This window comes from Bos taurus, chromosome 12 (assembly GCF_002263795.3).
Source record: "Bos taurus isolate L1 Dominette 01449 registration number 42190680 breed Hereford chromosome 12, ARS-UCD2.0, whole genome shotgun sequence".
NCBI classification, from domain to species: Eukaryota; Metazoa; Chordata; class Mammalia; order Artiodactyla; family Bovidae; genus Bos; species Bos taurus.
Genome location: NC_037339.1, coordinates 25,220,404 through 25,239,395, shown reverse-complemented (window position 1 = coordinate 25,239,395; position 18,992 = coordinate 25,220,404). Strand labels below are relative to the sequence as shown.

The window sequence follows — 18,992 nt, the reverse complement described above, 5'->3', positions numbered from 1 at the left end:
GTGATCCTGTATAATCAGAGTAGGAGCTATTCCACCCAAATGATTTTTTTTTCAGATAAACAAAGCTAAAGGAGGATGGCTAAGGCAAGTAGAAATGCTGATGCCCCTGTCACAGAGGGAGGGGCTAGGGAGGTTGGAAAGAAAAACAGGAAAATAATATTCAGTTTATTGGAATTTAGAACCAATTATGTGCCAGGCATTTCACTCAGCACTTTACATACATCATATCTCCAGAGCCTCACAAATCCCTGGCAGGATACTCCAACTACTTCCCTTATACAGAGGAGGAAAGAAATCGAGGCCTCCAAAGGTCACACCACAGTAGGTACAAATCTGGGATTCGAGTCCAATTCGCAGTGACTCCAAAGTCTGTGGCCTCTCATCATCATGGCCTCATAAAGGAGAGGGCGTTTTGCTACACCTTGAAGGAGGCAGAACTGGAATGTAGGAGAAGCAGCATATTCTGAGGACACAGAGAGTGTGGTCTGAGGAAAGGCCCCTGGATGCCGGTGCAGCAGGAGGAAGCAGGGCTTCCAGCCAAGCACCCAGGACTATACAAGGTGGACTGACTGTCCATTTCATGGGCAAGAGACCATAATTTTGTCTCAATTTCCTACTTACCTTCGTTGGCACTAGAAGTCCAAGCTTGCCTTTACCCCTCACCCTGACTTTCATTCTCAAGTTGTTCTGTGCACCCCATTCTCTATTCCAATTCCCAAAGCTAACTCCCTTCCTTCCAGTCCCTTCATTGAGCCTCTGGAAACACCAAATCAGTGATCAGCTGATTACTTTTATGTCAAAACCAGCCCTCAAGGTCCTCTACCTCAGTGTCTCAGGTACCTATGTCTTGAGGACACTGACCCTCTTTTCGGCTCTTCTTCCCTGGCTATCACTCCTGAAACTCTTCAGAGCTGTATCTCAGACTATCTCTTCACCCTGTGTATTCTCCCTGATGCATGTGATTCATTCACATGGGGTCATTTACTATCTATATGCTAATAAGTTCTAAATCCATTGCTTCAATCCTGATCTTTTATTTTTTTCTCTTAGATTCATACATCCTACCCCTCTTTGGACACTTCCATTCAAATCATGCACATTGAAAACTGAATTTGCATCCTAACCTGAAAACATATATCAAAATAGTTAATAAGGATTAAATATCTAAATATCAAATATTAAGCCATATAAGTACTAAAGAGATGTGATGAATGTTATGAAACACTGAGACAAAGACAGTCTTTTAAAATATGATACAAGAAGCCATAAATAAAAGATAGGTCTGACAACATCCAAACCAAAACTATATACCAACAACATCATAAATAAAATGGAAAAGGGAATGAAAAACTGTGGAAAGTATGTACAGTGTCTTTCATAATTCATTGATCACTTCCTGTCCTGCTGCTTGTAAGTGCACACTTTCTAGCAATAGCAGTGTGGGGTCTATCTTAGACTTCATCATGCATAGCTATGAGATAAAATGCCTTGACTTTCATGACAGAGAAGTGATAACTACTTGTTTGAATTCTAGTAATTACAAATCAAACTAAAGGAACAACTAAAGAAACAAGTACAGAAAATATAATCTTAATTTGGGAAACATATATCTTATTTTTACCTTTTTATAAAAGTTACATATTTTCTTTTTCACCTTCCATATATAGAAACTTGGTACTGTTTCTCCTTTAATTCCAACAGCTGCTTCTCTACTAAACCAAACCAATCAAAAAACCTAGAAAAGTGAAAAACATAATTTACAGTACCTCTTAAAAACTGAAGGCAAAGAAACAAAAGTTACCTGAGACATTTCAGCAGGGTATGTACGGCGCTCATTGCTGGTCCTGTGGCAAGCTTATGTGAAAGATATAAAAGTCAAGAAACTGGTATCAAAGAAGATTTACAATACTAGCAAGACCACTGCTAAGTTATGTCTCTATGCTTTTTCCAAATAGTATACAAAATGGTTTTGTAAGTATACTGGAAAATTATATAGTATGTTTTTAATAACACACCAAAAATCATGCCAGTTCCAAAGGAATTTCTTAGCATAGAAATAAAAACAAACCTTTGACTCTTGTTCCAGTCTCAGTGCATAGTCTTTCACTTGATTTTCAAGATTCCTTTTCTCTCTAATTGTTTAAGCAACGCATTTAAGGATTTCTGAAAGTATAACAATGTTTTTACATGCACTCACATTTTAAATAATATTAGGACCACCAATTTCTTCATTGGCAAATTCCTTCTATTCCATATCATTCTGTGACTTCAAAAGTCTATAATATGTACCTTTTCAGCAATAATATTTATTGTTACAATATGCCATGTACTGTGCTAAATCCTTTCTACAGATTATTTAATCCTTATTACAGCCATGAAGATGGCTAATATATTCATTTTACTGTTGAGAAAATTGCATCTGATAGAGCTTAAATAACTTGCCCAAAGGCACAGAGCTAGTAAATGGTAGAGCTGGGTTCCAGGTAATCTGACTCCAACGACAATACACACTAAATGATTACTATATGTGTGTATTCATACGATTGCTATCAGGGTAAGTACAGTGTTAGAACAGGCAGTAAGGCTTTTCCTGGTGGCTCAGTGGTAGAGAATCTGCCTGCAAATGCAGGAGACATGGGTTTGATCCCTGCTCTGGGAAGATCCCACATGCCACGGAGCAGCTAAGCCTTTGTGCCTCAACTACTCAGCCTGTGCTCGAGAGCCTGGGATCCGCAACTGTTGAGCCTACGTGCCGCAGCTACTGAAGCCAGGGCCCTCAGGAGCCCGTGCTCCACAACAACAGAAGCTCCCACTGGTGCAGATAGGGAAAAGCCCACACAGCAACGAAGACCCAGTACAGCCATAAATAAATAAATAAAAAGAGGAACAGGCAGTAAAGTTGATAATCAAGGGAACTGTGAAAATATGGCAGAGTAGAATAGTTCTGGAAACCATGACATCAACCTATCACCACAAATAGGTGAACAGCATAGAGGAGAAAAGGGTTAGCCAAGCACCAGAACAATAATGCATTACACAGATTGGGTTTAGAATGTTAATTCCGAAACTAATAACTGATCTTTCCCAATAACTCCCATTATTTCTCATATTCTGACACTTTAAATTTAAAAATCTCCAAGTCGAATTCTACACAGCTCTTGCTGGTCATGATCTGGGTCACCGAATCTATTATAAGAAACATTCAAATAGAAATGGAAGCAGCTGATTTAATCGCCACAAAGCAAAACAAGTTATTTTAGAGCTCATACCCACCTCCTGAAATTCAGCTCATTCTCTAAAAACTTACTGATTTTCTCTTAGATACTTGCTGGTAATTATTAGAAGTGTAAAAAAATTGTATTAATGGGAATAATTAGGTCAGCTGTAACAGGACAAGTTCTAGTGTCTAAAAATAGCAGCAATGATAAAACAAATCCTTTGGAAGTGGCAATTCTCCACTGTGCATGTTTGCTTAACATCTCTGTTAAAACATGGTCAGTGATACTTCTCAGGCAGCAATTACTTGTCTTCAAAAATTATGCACTGGTGTCCTAAGTGGTTTCCAACCCCCCACCCCCAAATACAGGCTTCCCTGGTGGCTCAGCGGTAAAGTATCCGCCTGGATTGCAGGAGATGCAGGAGACCCGGGTTCAATCCCTGGATTGGGAGGACCCCCTGGAGGAGGAAATGGCAACCCACTCCAGTAGTCCTGCCTGGAAAATCCCATGGACAGAGGAGCCTGGCGGGCTGCAGTCCATGGGGTCGCAGAGTCAGGCACGACTGAGCATGCATACATACATACATGCCTCCAAACACAAACTTGCTCCAGAAGAAAATCAATGAAAGCCCTATCAGTAGAAGAGGATAAATGGACTGAGTTCTCTACAGAAAATTAAACCCTTATGAAGTAAACCAATGCTCCAAAATAAGAGTTATTGAAGGGACAATCAAGGAGTGATGGATGTAGTCCAAAATTTTGCTACATAGACCCTTGTTCCAAGGATTCCCAGCTTTGCTTTCTGTAGTAATACGCTTCACTTACATCATTTGTTAATACATTTTTAGAGATGTAAATAGAATCTAATCATTTTTAATACTAAGTCAATGGACAAATGCACTTGAAATACTGAAAGAAATTAATTTACAAATAAACAAATGCAACGCAAGTTATTTTCATATTAATGAGATATGAATGAGATACACTCCAAAACTCTAGAAGCTCAAACAAGAAATGTAGATAGGAAATAGATGAATTCAAGAGCTGAAGGAAAATATCTGAGCAATTAATAAGAGGCAAGGTAAGATAACTGGGGAGGAGAAGACAATGGCACCCCACTCCAGTGTTCTTGCTTGGAGAATCCCAGGGACGGGGGAGCCTGGTGGGCTCCCATCTATGGGGTCGCACAGAGTTGGACACGACTGAAGCGACTTAGCAGCAGCAGCAGCAAGATAACTGGGGAAGGTCCTGGTTAGAGAAGGCTTAGGATGCTAAGTTCAGGAGTCGAAACACCACAGCTATTGAAAGTTATTAAAGAAGTGATATGATGAAAGCAGGGGTTTAGGAATATTAATCAAGTGGTAGTTTCTACAATAAAAGGATGATTTCTGTTATTTGTCAGTGTGGGTTTGCAGTTTTAACCTTTGAAGCTTAAATATTTTCCATCTGCTTTCTCTGTGTTAAGACTGTATCTTGGTGCTATTCCCATGACGATCTGATTCCTTGTCTCCCAATTTTACAATGCATTCCTTTATGCAAAAAATATTCATCAAGCACCTCCTGTGTGTCAGGCATTGTGCTGGGGATTCCACAGTGAGACTGACAAGCCCAGACCCTAACCTCATGAAGCTCAGAGTCTAATAGGGTGCCTAGAATGTGCTTTACACTGGTGAGTGTTACACCCAAGCTTGAGGAGAATCTGTATTCTGCTGTAGTGGGATGGAACATTCTATAAATGTCAACAGATTGAGTTGACTGATGGTGCTATTCGGATAAGCTATTGAGTATTTTTATTGATTTTTCTGCCCTCTTGATTTATCAATTACTGACAGGGCGTGTTAAGTCTCCAACTTTCATAATGGATGCGCCTATACTTCCTCCAGTAATGCATCACAATTACCATTTAAGTGTTCCTATCAGTTTGTATACTAGGCTAAGCAGATCTCAATGCCTGTCTGGATTTGTCTGTTTACACAGATTTCAGGGTGGGAATTTGCTCTGCAAATTCAGTTTTTAATGAGTAAAGAAGAGTCACTGATTTTCAGGTTACCCATCTTTGCTGTTGTTCTGGTGACAAGATCGATGACTTCCAAGCACTATACATACCTGGAACTGAAACTAGAAGCCACAGATTGGTCTTGACTCTCTTTTCTAGTCAGAATGGAAAGAGTATACTCTCCAAGCAGTGGCTGCACACCCTACACTGAAGACCTGCTAGTCTGCTCGAGCAGTGATACCACACCTGGCAAAACAGGTGGGGCTACTAACTGGTTAAGCCTGCAGTAACCTACAGTCTTTCTCTAAGATACACCCAGGGTTTGCAGAGGTCAGACTGGCAAATTAAACAGAGCGATGTTAAGCCCTCTGCTGTCTTCTCTGGGATAAGAAATTATTTGTGTTTGGCAATTTTGGCCTGGGTGGGGGAAGGCACCATTTCCCACATTTCTATTTGGTTTTCTGCACCATGATAGCTTTTACTTCAGAGATGAGGGCCTGATGGAAGGTTAACGTCAACTGCCAAGTATATGGACTTCACTAGGTATTCAGGGACTGAGAAAATCATCACTGTGGGGTTAGGCGAGTCTGTGGGCACATGGCCCACTGTGATTTGGACTTCAGGCTTAGACCCCCATCCTGGTTATTTCCTTTCCCGCAGTGTACAGCCACTTGGGCACGCGGTCAGAGGTCTCTTGAGGGGCAGACTGGAGATACTGTCGTGATATGTACTTGGACTGCTACTGCAGGGTCCTTCCTTCTAGTAACCCAGCCGCTTCTTTGGTCAGTGATTTCTGGATCTAAAAATTGGTTAGCTCTGGGAAATAAGGAAAGACTCATGCTTTTCACTAGGCTAACTGTCCTCAGCCTCCACTCCTCTGTTCTTAACTTTTTAATTTTAAAAATTATAGATGTTGAACACCACCCTCACTGATTGTCTTGGCAGCCAGGAGAAGAGGTGGGGACAGCTCCAGAGGGGGCAGATGGTCGCCCTGTTGGCGAGAGGCCTGTGCAGCAGCTTCCAGGACTGTGAGTGCTCCAGCCCTTCCCAGAGCTAGACGTGGGCCGCCCCTGCCCACCCAGAGGGGCCGGGTGGAGGGGTAGAGTCATTACGGGCAGTCATCCAGATGTCCTGCCACAGGTTTAGGATCCCTGGTTCTTCCCATCAGGGCCCTGCCCTTCCCAGCAGGCCTGCTTGGACATCCCCGCTGTTCTATTGTGGCTGCCCTTTCACTACTGTATAGACAGCCTCTTGCAGACACCACCACACCAAGGCTCCCTGCTTTTCATTGTTAGGCATTAAGGGCTTACTAACTATTCTCAGACGCTCATTATCTTTATGAAGGATGGAAATACAACTTAGTAATAAGCCTGTATTTTCCAAATGCCTGCATCATGGCTTCTTTCACAGAATTTTCCTCCACAAGAACATTTTCCAAGGTTGCCATCGGCGAAGTCCTTAGCAACTGAATGCCACACTGAGCCAGGATCCACTGGTGCCAATCTATTGATCAGGACAGCACCTTCTGGCTGTCACTCAGTAAGTGAGCCAGGCCCAAATCTCACGTTACCGCTGTTTTCTCATAGCACCCCCAGTGCCACTAGCTGTAGATGCGGTCTTCTAAGAAGCAGATACCAAGATGGGATTAGATACGAAAATAATCCATTCTTAGAAATGCCTGTGTGGAAGGAAACACGAAAGGAGCAGGAGAGGGCTGGGAAAGCAGTCAACTGTAATGCAAGTGTGACCCCCCGTGAACGGGAGAAAGGGACGTCAGGAGAAAGCGGAAGCAGCCCAGGCTGGCAGCCGCCTAAGGAAAGTCTGGCAAAGTTACCCACAACGGGCTAACTGTGTTTCCCAGGAATACGTCTGCCTTGGTATCCCCTTGCTTCTGACCATGTGGTAGGAACAGTGGGAGGTGTGGTCTTGATGAAAAGCAGTGATGGACTTCGAAGCCCAACACCAAGGGTCCTCAGTCAACGAACCTTCCTGTGCGGGGAAGTCTGTGAGATACATTCTCCGGGTGGACACACTGACTGCTCTTCTTAAGGGCATTTTAGTTTCTCAACTGAAGAACCCCCCAATTTCCTATGCTGTGAGGAGTAATCCTGGCTGCTGGTTTTCTGGGAGTAGAGCAAAGGGAAGAGAGCTGAGAAAATGAGGACAAATACTGGATTTTGTGAAAACTACATTAGTCATGGACCATTAAATGCAAGACATTTGTGATTCCATTTATAAAATTATTATACACATTGGAAATCCTTTAAAAATTATAAAGTCATACTACAATAATGTTAAGGTTCATTCTAGATTTTGATTCTTTATTTTACTGACTTCAAAATAAACTAGTATTTAAAAATGATTTTATCAAAGGCACACAGTCTCTTATCCCATCACATCCAAATCACTGGAAGACTCACAAGTTCTTGGTCTTCCCAAAGAGCTGGTTTTATCTGATTATATAATCAATGGTCACATGCTAGAAAATTGCAGCTTGGAAAGATATACTGAAGCTACAGCTAAATTGAAGACTCCACTAGAAATTATGCCCCTTCCCCACCCCTGCCCCATCTCACACACACACACACAATTCAACTCCTATTATGGAAAAGCTGTTTTGTTTTATTTTTGAAACTAGTCAGTTCTTAGCATTGCAAGCAGTATCATACTTCACCTATATTCATGTCTTAATCTGTAAAAAGTCACCTTCTAACGGAAGACTGAAACAACAGGGTAAGAATAAGAAATTTCAGGGTATATTTACACACCTGAAATCAAACATACTTAGATTTTTATGTCCCTTTCCTTTATCCCAAGTAGAAAAGAGGCTCTATTAGCCACCTCAATTCAGTTCAGTTGCTCAGTCGTGTCTGACTCTTTGCAACCCCATGGACTGCAGCATGCCAGGCCTCCCTGTCCATCACCAACTCCTGGAGTTTACCCAAACTCATGTCCATTGAGTCGCTGATGCCATCCAACCATCTCATCCTCTGTCGTCCCCTTCTCCTCTTGCCTTCAATCTTTCCCAGAATCAGGGTCTTTTCAAATGAGTCAGTTCTTCGCATCAGGTGGCCAAAGTATTAGCCACCTATTTTTCTAAATAATGGTAATTGCTATGCTAAAGAACATATAAAAACTACAAGCTTTAAAAATCACTCTATTGAATGTTTACAAGAGAAAACCCTAAGAAAACAGTTAATCACAACTTGTAGATATGCCATACTTCTCAAGGAAGGCAATTTTAACAATGCATGCTTAAGTGTCAAGCGCCCCCTGGTGGACAACAATAGATTTACATATAAAATTTGTTTTAACTTTTCTCTGATTTGAGGTTACATTTGTCTCCAAATTAACCATTCTGATCTTTGGGGAGAACACAAATCTGGTGATGTCTGTGACAGAATACCTCATATTGATTCTACAGACCATTTTCAACAAATTGAACCTTCCTGAAAATGCCTTAAGATATAAGAACAAATTATAAGGATTTGGATTTTGGCAAATTGTCTTTCCATGAATTGATTTTCTATAGATTGACCAAGAGTCCTGCAGAGAACACTTGAGGTGGACCAAATATTTTCCTAAAGAATGTTTTTTTCTGTTTCTACACCCCCTTCCTTGTGCCTCACACCACCAGCCCGTCTTGTTGGCTTTAGGAAAGAATCTCCTGTGCTCTAACCATCTGATTGACAGACACATGTGTTGGTGAGAGGTTTCCTTGAAGGGTCCGAGTTGTCTGGATGTAGTGGAAAACAAAGGAGAGGACACTGGGGGAAAATTAGAAACAGAGAGAAACAGGGGTGCTACAGTCTGAGTGTCCCTCTCCCAAACTCATATACTGAAATCGTAACGCCTGACATGATGGTGTCAGGAGATGGGGGCCTTTGGAAGATGGTTAGCTTATGAGGGTGAGCCCTCATGCACAGGCTTAATGCTCTTATGAAATAGAACCCCCCGCCCCGGATCTCCTTCGCCCCTTGCACCATGTGAGGATACAACAAGAGGGCGGCGTCTATGAACCGGAAAGCGAGCCCTCAGCAAACACTGAATCCGCTGGCATCATCATCCTGGACTTCTCAGCCTCCAGAACTGAGACAGATAAATTTCTGCTGCTTAAAAACCACTCATTTTGTTTGTTTGTTTTTTAATAGCAGCCCAAACAGACTGAGATAAGGGATCACTGTTTTCATGATTCCAAGTGTGTCAAGACTAGGACTTCCACTTTGCAGTAGAGCGGGCCATAGGGAAATGGCGAAACTTGGTGATAAAAACTTTATAGTAACTCTTGTCACAAGACAGGCTGTCTTGCACATCTTTCTCTGAAGGATATAAATTCCCCAAATCTTTTTTTTTCCCTTCAAATTGTTCTCTACAATAGAACCTATTGAAATGCCTGCTAAAAATACTAGTGTTCAGGGCTTACCCTAGACCTACGAAATGAGGATCTCTTAGAGTAAACCCCAAAACGTAAACTTTCAATACATTATCCATGTGATTCTTAAAGAGTTTGAAAGTTAAAGAACACAACTTGATAGACTGGCTAGCAGCTAAGGATGTGGCAGTGCTGGTCAGTAAAGGGACGTTGGGAAGCAGAGGAGCCAATCTTCTTTCCTGTGTGTGGCACAGTGTCATGGGTACGAAGCTTGACTTGGCCTAAGGAAGCTAACCTAGGAAAGAAGGCACACACTGCCAAATGTTAGTCACGACAGTAAAGCACTGAAAGATCGCTCAGCACACTGCTGGGGAACCATCCGTGGGGCTGCATAGCGGAGGTCATCAAGTTCTGATAAAGAGCATAGTGCATCCTCAGCCTGTAACCTGCCTAAATGAGATTAATGAAGAAACCCAGAGGGCCAGGTCAGAACCTGAGAACTCGCTAGTGCTCATCAGAGGTGAAACAGCCTAATTAGCCTTGACATTTAGTTGTTTGGTACACTTAAAACAGATTCTAGCTTTCCAGGGAAAGGCTGCAGATCTTTGTGGGACACATCTGAAAATTCCTGGAACATTAGGGAGGCTCTAGGTTCTGTTTCCAGTGGATGCAAACAAAAGGGGCTAGAAAATGTACAACCCAGCTGGCCCAAGGGGAGTAAAGGTTCTACACTTTTTATTTGAAGCATTAAATCCCTACAGAGGTCCCTGCTATCTGCTGCTGCTGCTAAGTCGCCTCAGTCGTGTCCAACTCTGTGCGACCCCATGGACTGCAGGCTACCAGGCTTCTCCGTCCATGGGATTCTCCAGGCAAGAACACTGGAGTGGGTTGCCATTTCCTTCTCCAATGCATGAAAGTGGAAAGTGAAAGTGAAGTCGCTCAGTCATGTCTGACTCTTAGCGACCCCATGGACTGCAGCCTACCAGGCTCCTCCATCCATGGGACTTTCTGGGCAACAGTACTGGAGTGGGGTGCCATTGCCTTCTCCCCCCTGCTATCTGGACAGGTACAAAAAACCACAGAATTCTACCAGAGCTTTAAGAAGGTACCAGAAGATTCACAACTTGAATGACAGCAGAGCTTAGTAAGTCAGATTGCACATCTCTGGGCTTTGCCCTCGCCCTTATTCCTTCAAGTGGATCAAGGTTAATTTCACAACAGACTTGCTTCAATGAAATTATACTTCTCTTTTATCAAGGGAAGGAAGGAAGGGAACTAACATGCAGCTCACTCTGTCAGGCACTATGTGTACTGGTTTTATATATCTCTAGTAGCCTTCATGACAAAAGAAGCGTTCATCCTTTTGTTGCTCATAAGCAAACTTACAATTTGTTTTTTTTTTTTTTTTTTTGCAAACTTGCAATTTGAAGTTACTCAAAATCAGTATTCAAACTAAGAAACATCAGTTTCTTAAGTATGCATGTATAGGTTACTCCAAAAGACTAAGCAATCTACAACAAGGATAAAGTGTCTGTAAATTTACAAACAAAAACAACTAATTTAAGCCCTTTTCTCTGATTATCAACCTAAAATTAACATAAAACCAAAATGTTTGCATTACACAAATGGTACATGTCTGATCCTCACAAATATTGCTTTTTATATAAAGAATAAGACAATACCTCTTCTGTCCTTGGAAAAGAGAGATTTCTTGACTGGATGCAGGATTCTAGGATCCCAAGTTTTTTTGCTTAGCAGTTGGCTACTTCCAACTTCCCTCATAGCTGAGTTGGTAAAGAATCCACCTGCAATGCAGGAGACCCCCGGTTCAATTCCTGGGTGGGGAATATCCGCTGGAGAAGGGTAGGCTATCTACTCCAGTGTTCTTGGGCTTCCTTTGTTCAGCTTCCCTTGCTCAGCTGCTAACGAATCCACCCGCAATGCGGGAGACCTGGGTTTGATCCCTGTGTTGGGAAGATCCCCTGGAGAAGGGAAAGGCTACCCACTCTAGTATTCTGACCTGGTGAATTCACAAGGAGTCGGACATGATTGAGCGACTTTCACTTTCACTGGCTACTTCCAGCACCAGCTCCGTGGCTAGATTCCTAATCCCTGCTCTTTAGACAAACTCCTCCTGAATTCCGCTGTGTAAGAAAACCAGAATACTCAGGGTACCTCCCAGAGAAGAGAGAGGGTCAGTTCCTTAAGAACCTGAACTTTCATTATCTTTCCTTTCTGCTTAGTATGTGGCCCCACATTCTTGGTTCTTCTAACATTTTTTTGTTCTTTTGAAGAGAAATATAATTCTCTGTTTCTTAGAGAATGACATTTTCTTCAAGAATAACAATTCATCAAGGGAAATAAATGTATTTTTCATGAACATTAGTATGTCACAGAGTCTGAGGTAGCAATGAGAAAACTGATGAAATCCTTCCTAGATATGCAGCGGAGTCTTCTCTCATGTCACACCAGCACTCTGTTGCTAACTTCCATAAGGCTGCTGCTGCTAAGTTGCTTCAGTCGTGTCCGACTCTGTGCGACCCCACAGATGGCAGCCCACCAGATCCCAGCTCCGCCGTCCCTGGGATTCTCCGGGCAAGAACACTGGAGTGGGTTGCCATTGCCTTCTCCAATGCATGAAAGTGAAAGTGAAGTCACTCAGTAAGTGTCCGACTCTTCGTGATGCCATGGACTACAGCCTACCAAGCTCCTCCGTCCATGGGATTTTCCAGGCAAGAGTACTGAAGTGGGTTGCCATTGCCTTCTCCGTAATGCTAGATGCCCTCATTTCTTGAGCTAGGACTGGGGGTGGGTTATCTAGAAGAAGGAAGCCAGAACGTTTTATATTCTGTAGGCAGTACTTGATATTTTATATTCTGTTGGTGCTGCTGCTGCTAAGTCGCTTCAGTCGTGTCCGACTCTGTCGACCCCACGGACTGCAGCCTACCAGGCTTCTCTGTCCATGGGATTCTCCAGGCAAGAACACTGGAGTGGGTTGCCATTTCCTTCTCCAATGCATGAAAGTGGAAAGTGAAAGTGAAGTCACTCAGTCGTGTCTGACTCTTAGGGACCCCATGGACTTCAGCCTACCAGGCTCCTCCGTCCATGGGATTTGCCAGGCAAGAGTACTGGAGTGGGGTGCCATTGCCTTCTCCTCATAGACGGCAGCCGACCATATTCTGTAGGCAGTAGTAAAATTCTACCGACAGTTAAGAAACACTACATTTAAAACAGCCCTTGCAGCAATTTCTAAATACCACAAGATGGAGCTATGACTCCATGGCAGAGGAAAAAAACTTGGCCACTTTTCCAACAAGAAAAAAGAACAAACAAAAAAACCGTATTATTTTCCTGACTTTCTAAAACACAGTCACAATGGTATTTCTGGATTGTACATAACAGGTTTGCAAAAAAAGTTACTTTATCCCTAAATTCATTAACAAAAGTAGACGATTTTTCTATACCTTTCATTAAAGGTTTGCAGTTATTCAGAGTATTCTCCATAAATGCCCAGGAATACAGCAGGCACTTAGTGCCTTACCACAGGTACTAAAACACACATTACTTCTGATTAGCAGTATTGCAGGGTTGTTGGTACAGCAGAGTTAAATGGCATAGTTTTAAGAGTAAGAGAATTTGAATCCACATTTCCAGATGTGTGAAACTGAGTAAATCATTCAGAGTCTTTAAGCTTAAAATCACATATATTAAAATAACAATATTAAATTTTATGACATGGGGTTTGTTGCAAGACAGAAATAATGTGTATGGAATTAATTTGCATATTATATACATATGTTTAATTATGGACAAATTATTATTACTATTAAGAGTAATGTTAAGTCCTGCTAATTTAGTTGAGTATTGTATCTTCATCTTCATGCACAGTACCCTTGATTTATTTACAAGCTTTTCATGTTTCTCTGAGTATTCTTGCAATAAAAACAGCAAGAGTTCGACATAAGTCATGTTAGGGGCCTCCTCTACATTTTAAACAAATATTCAAAAATATTTGAATGAATTAAATGCAAATAAATATGCTCTGTAAAGTATAAAACATAAATTCATTTATCAGGGATTAAAATTAGGAGATCCAACCAGTCCATCCTAAAGGAAATCAGTCCTGAATATTCATTGGAAGGACTGATGCCGAAGCTGAAACTCCAATACTTTGGCCACCTGATGCAAAGAACTGACTCCTTTGAAAAGACCCTGATGCTGGGAAAGATTGAAGGCAGGAGGAAAAGGGGACAGCAGAGGAGATGAGATGGTTGGATGTTATCACTGACTCATTTGGCATGACTTTGAGTAAACTCCGGGAGTTGGTGATGGACAGGGAAGCCTGGCGTGCTGCAGTCCATGGGGTCGAAGAGTCGGACATGACTGAGCTATTGAACTGAACTGAAAATTAGCTCTCAAAGGAAAAACAATGTCGCTAGGCAACCAACAAACGAAGTAGGTAAAGCAGGCCAGTGAGGTAATTGAATGGGTTGTTAGATTTTATACATATTGTGTGTGTGTGTGTGTGTGTGTGTGTGTATTCTAGAGGAACTAGGATGGAATTGATGGGTATGAGGAGAGCTATTTCCAGTTGGCGCTAGTGGTAAAAAATCCATCTGACAATTCAGAAGACACGAAGAGACGTGGTTCAATTCCTGGGTTGGGAAGATTCCCTGGAAGAGGAAATGGAACCCACTCCAGCATTCTTGCCTGGAGAATCCCATGGACAGAAGAGTCTGGCAGGCTACAGTTCATAGGGTCACAAAGAGCTGGATATGAGTGAAGTGATTTAGCACACAGCACACAGGCACTTTTAGATTACAAGGAACAGATACACTCAAGCCTGACCACTGAGATCCTTCCAGTTCTATTTGGTTTGTACTTGCAACAGAATCTCTGTCCAAGTTTATAAGGGAGAGATCAAGGCCATATGTATAGGATTCCTTACATCCTGAGAAAAGCTCCACTGAACAAAGTATTTTATTTGGACCTTTAAAATTTTGTGTAGAATCTGCCTGGGGGCAGGAAATACACATAATTTCCTTCAATTATTCCTTTTATTTAACCATCTTTTACTCACCACTGGCATCTGTTCATAGACTCAAATAGAAGACAGTCTGTCTATAACAAAGCAAATATAAGTAATTGATCTTTTATCAGTTTTTACTCAACTTATGAAATATACATATATATATATAGTTGCTTCCATATCTGAAGGATTTCCACGATTTTTTTCCATTTTCTCTTTGAGAGAAACAATTTGCTTTTCTAGTTGATCATTTAGTTCAAATTGTGTCTCCTAATTCACCACCTGAGTGAAAAGGGGGGCACCTCACCAACTCTCATTATTCATGAAAACAACATTAATCAGCTCAGCCTGACTGTGTCACTATACTGGGCTTTATCAGTAACACAGATGCACCAGAGTGAACTAATGTCTCTGTTAGACAGGATCTGTGTAGACAGCAGACTCATAGGTTTCCACCGGCCTGGACCTCACAGTCACTGTTCTATGATTCCTAGTCTGCTCACTCTCTGCCCGCTTTTGTTCTTTGAGTTCTTTGTGTATACTTATAAGGAATTCTATTAGAGGAAATATCAGTAACACGTTTCTTTCCTTAGAACTTGAAATAGCTATAATTCGGCTGGCCGAAAAAGTTTGGGTTTTTCCATAAGATGTTATGGAAAACTCAAACAAGCTTTTTGGCCAAACCCAGTGTTACAGCCTGAAAAGTACTAGCCTCTCATCCAATGTAATATTCTCCTTTTTTTCCTTTGCAAAAGAATTCTGAGTCCATTTAACAACTACAAATTATGTGTTTGCTGTGTTAAAAGCACACAGTGCCTTATATATATTAGCAGATTCAATCCTTATTTACAAACATTTAGTTATCCATTTAACAGATAAGGAAAACAGGCTCAGAGATGTCAAATAACATTATTAAGGTGACAAAGCTAATAAATGGGGAACTGGGGTTTCAACCCAGTTTGTTCTGACTTGAAAGTGTGTCCTCTTAACCTCTGTGCTATGGTAATTATCTGGCTACCTGTTCAAGCATTTTTTCTTATCTGTAAGCAGTTTTCTTTAAATTCCTTTGGCTATTGAGGCCAAAACATCTGTCTTATTGCTCTAGGCAGAGGAGGAAGATACAGCCTAGAATCAAAAGCTCCTTTTCGTGATGTGTATCTTCTTTGTGAATTGTATCTTTTACCATTAAAAATATTCATGCTTATTTCATTTAAAATATACAAATTTTAAAAAATGTAAAAAAATAAACCAAAAATTTTAAAAATAAGACATGAATGAGATTTAAAATTTTTCAAGAAAATATTAAATACTTAAAAGAAAAAATAGAAGTACACACATACACACAAAGCTCCTTTTCAGCTTTAAGGCTCAAAGCTAATTTTTTTGTTTTTGAGTCTGGAAAGTCATACTTTGTAAAAGAGAGAAAAAAAATAGCTTGTTTCTAAACTTTAAATGTTTTTTACATATATGAGGCAATTTCTACTACACAATAGTTGATGGAGGAGTCTAAGCAGAAAGACATTAGCTCACATTACTACCAATGTCTTCAACCCTGCACAACCCTGCCCTCACCCTCATCTCTAAGCAAATGTAGTCTACAAGGAGAGGGGGCAGGAATGTCCTCCCATACCCAAGTCCAAAGTCATTAATCCAAATACTCAACAAGTGGATGGAGGTCCACAAAACCAGAAATTAACAACTTTTTTGCTTTCTTGCTACATAACAGTATTGCTGCCCCCAACCCCCAATCTGGTCAATTTCCTACTATCAACTGTTTTATTTTTCTGAAAAAAATGAGCACACTGAGTTTTATTTTCCCTACCACATTTTGTTCTGTAATAAGCCAAAAGTATTGAATATATATATATAGGAGCCGTGGCTCCACGGGTGCAGGAGGGCCTAGAGGAGCTATCCCATGTTGAAGGTCAGGAAGGGCAGCGGTGAGGAGATACCCCTCATCCAAGGTAAGGAGCAATGGCTGTGCTTTGCTGGAGTGGCCGTGAAGAGATACCCCACGACCAAGGTAAGAGAAACCCAAGTAAGATGGTAGGTGTTGCAAGAGGGCATCAGAGGGCAAACACACTGAAACCATACTCACAGAAAACTAGTTAATCTAATCACACTAGGACCACAGCCTTGTCTAACTCAATGAAACTAAGCCATGCCCGTGGGGCAACCCAAGATGGGCGGGTCATGGTGGAGAGATTTGACAGAATGTGGTCCACTGGAGAAGGGAATGGCAAACCACTTCAGTATTCTTGCCTTGAGAACCCCATGAACAGTATGAAAAGGCAAAATGATAGGATACTGAAAGAGAAACTCCACAGGTCAGTAGGTGCCCAATATGCTACTGGAGATCAGTGGAGAAATAACTCCAGAAAGAATAAAGGGATGGAGCCAAAGCAAAAACAATACCCAGCTGTGGATGTGACTGGTGATAGAAGCAAGGTCCAATGCTGTAAAGAACAATATTGCATAGGAACCTGGAATGTTAGGTCCATGAATCAAGGCAAATTGGAAGTGGTCAAACAAGAGATGGCAAGAGAAAATGTCGACCTTCTAGAAATCAGCGAACTGAAATGGACTGGAATGGGTGAATTTAACTCAGATGACCATTATATCTACTACTGCAGGCAGGAATCCCTCAGATGAAATGGAGTAGCCATCATGGTCAACAAAAGAGTCCGAAATACAGTACTTGGATACAATCTCAAAAATGACAGAATGATCTCTGTTCGTTTCCAAGGCAAACCATTCAATATCACAGTAATCCAAGTCTATGCCCCAACCAGTAACGCTGAAGAAGCTGAAGTTGAACGGTTCTATGAAGACCTACAAGACCTTTCAGAACTAACACCCAAAAAAGATGTCCTTTTCATTATAGGGGACTGGAATGCAAAAGTAGGAAGTCAAGAAAGACCTGGAGTAACAGGCAAATTTGGCCTTGGAATACAGAATGAAGCAGGGCAAAGACTGATAGAGTTTTGCCAAGAAAATGCACTGGTCATAACAAACACCCTCTTCCAACAACACAAGAGAAGATTCTATACATGGACATCACCACATGGTCAACACCGAAATCAGATTCTTTGCAGCCAAAGATGGAGAAGCTCTATACAGTCAGCAAAAACAAGACCAGGAGCTGACTGTGGCTCAGACCATGAACTCCTTATTGCCAAATTCAGACTTAAATTGAAGAAAGTAGGGAAAACCACTAGACCATTCAGGTATGACCTAAATCAAATCCCTTATGATTATACAGTGGAAGTGAGAAATAGACTTAAGGGCCTAGATCTGATAGATAGAGTGCCTGATGAACTATGGAATGAGGTTCGTGACACTGTACAGGAGACAGGGATCAAGACCATCCCCATGGAAAAGAAATGCAAAAAAGCAAAATGGCTATCTGGGGAGGCCTTACAAATAGCTGTGAAAAGAAGAGAAGCCAAAAGCAAAGGAGAAAAGGAAAGATATAAACATCTGAATGCAGAGTTCCAAAGAATAGCAAGAAGAGATAAGAGAGCCTTCTTCAGCGATCAATGCAAAGAAATAGAGGAAAACAACAGAATGGGAAAAACTAGAGATCTCTTCAAGAAAATCAGAGATACCAAAGGAATATTTCATGCAAAAATGGGCTCGATAAAGGACAGAAATGGTATGTACCTAATAGAAGCAGAAGATATTAAGAAGAGATGGCAAGAATACACAGAAGAACTGTACAAAAAAGATCTTCATGACCAAGATAATCACGATGGTGTGATCACTGACATAGAGCCAGACATCCTGGAATGTGAAGTCAAGTGGGCCTTAGAAAGCATCACTACGAACAAAGCTAGTGGAGGTGATGGAATTCCAGTTGAGCTATTTCAAATCCTGAAAGATGATGCTGTGGAAGTGCTGCACTCAATATGCCAACAAATTTGGAAAACTCAGCAGTGGCCACACGACTGGAAAAGGTCAGTTTTCATTCCAATCCCAAAGAAAGGCAATGCCAGAGAATGTTCAAACTACCGCACAATTGCACTCATCTCACACGCTAGTAAAGCAATGCTCAAAATTCTCCAAGCCAAGCTTCAGCAATATGTGAACCGTGAACTTCCTGATGTTCAAGCTGGTTTTAGAAAAGACAGAGGGACCAGAGATCAAATTGCCAACATCTGCTGGATCATGGAAAAAGCAAGAGAGTTCCAGAAAAACATCTATTTCTGCTTTATTGACCACGCCAAAGCCTTTGACTGTGTGGATCACAATAAACTGTGGAACTTTCGGAAAGAGATGGGAATACCAGACCACCTGATCTGCCTCTTGAGAAATCGGTATGCAGGTCATGAAGCAACAGTTAGAACTGGACATGGAACAACAGACTGGTTCCAAATAG

The 18,992-nt window shown here is 41.4% G+C and overlaps 1 protein-coding gene across 1 annotated transcript in view; it reads right to left on the bottom strand.

Moving 5' to 3' along the window:
• The window catches only part of CCDC169 (coiled-coil domain containing 169), a 36,977-nt gene that overhangs the window by 6,516 nt on the left and 11,469 nt on the right, over positions 1–18,992 (bottom strand). The window contains 5 exon segments of the mRNA XM_059892229.1: positions 1,802–1,854; positions 2,065–2,133; positions 2,136–2,163; positions 14,666–14,704; positions 14,795–14,916. Of these exon segments, the coding sequence (XP_059748212.1) occupies positions 1,802–1,854; positions 2,065–2,133; positions 2,136–2,163; positions 14,666–14,704; positions 14,795–14,916 (311 nt within the window).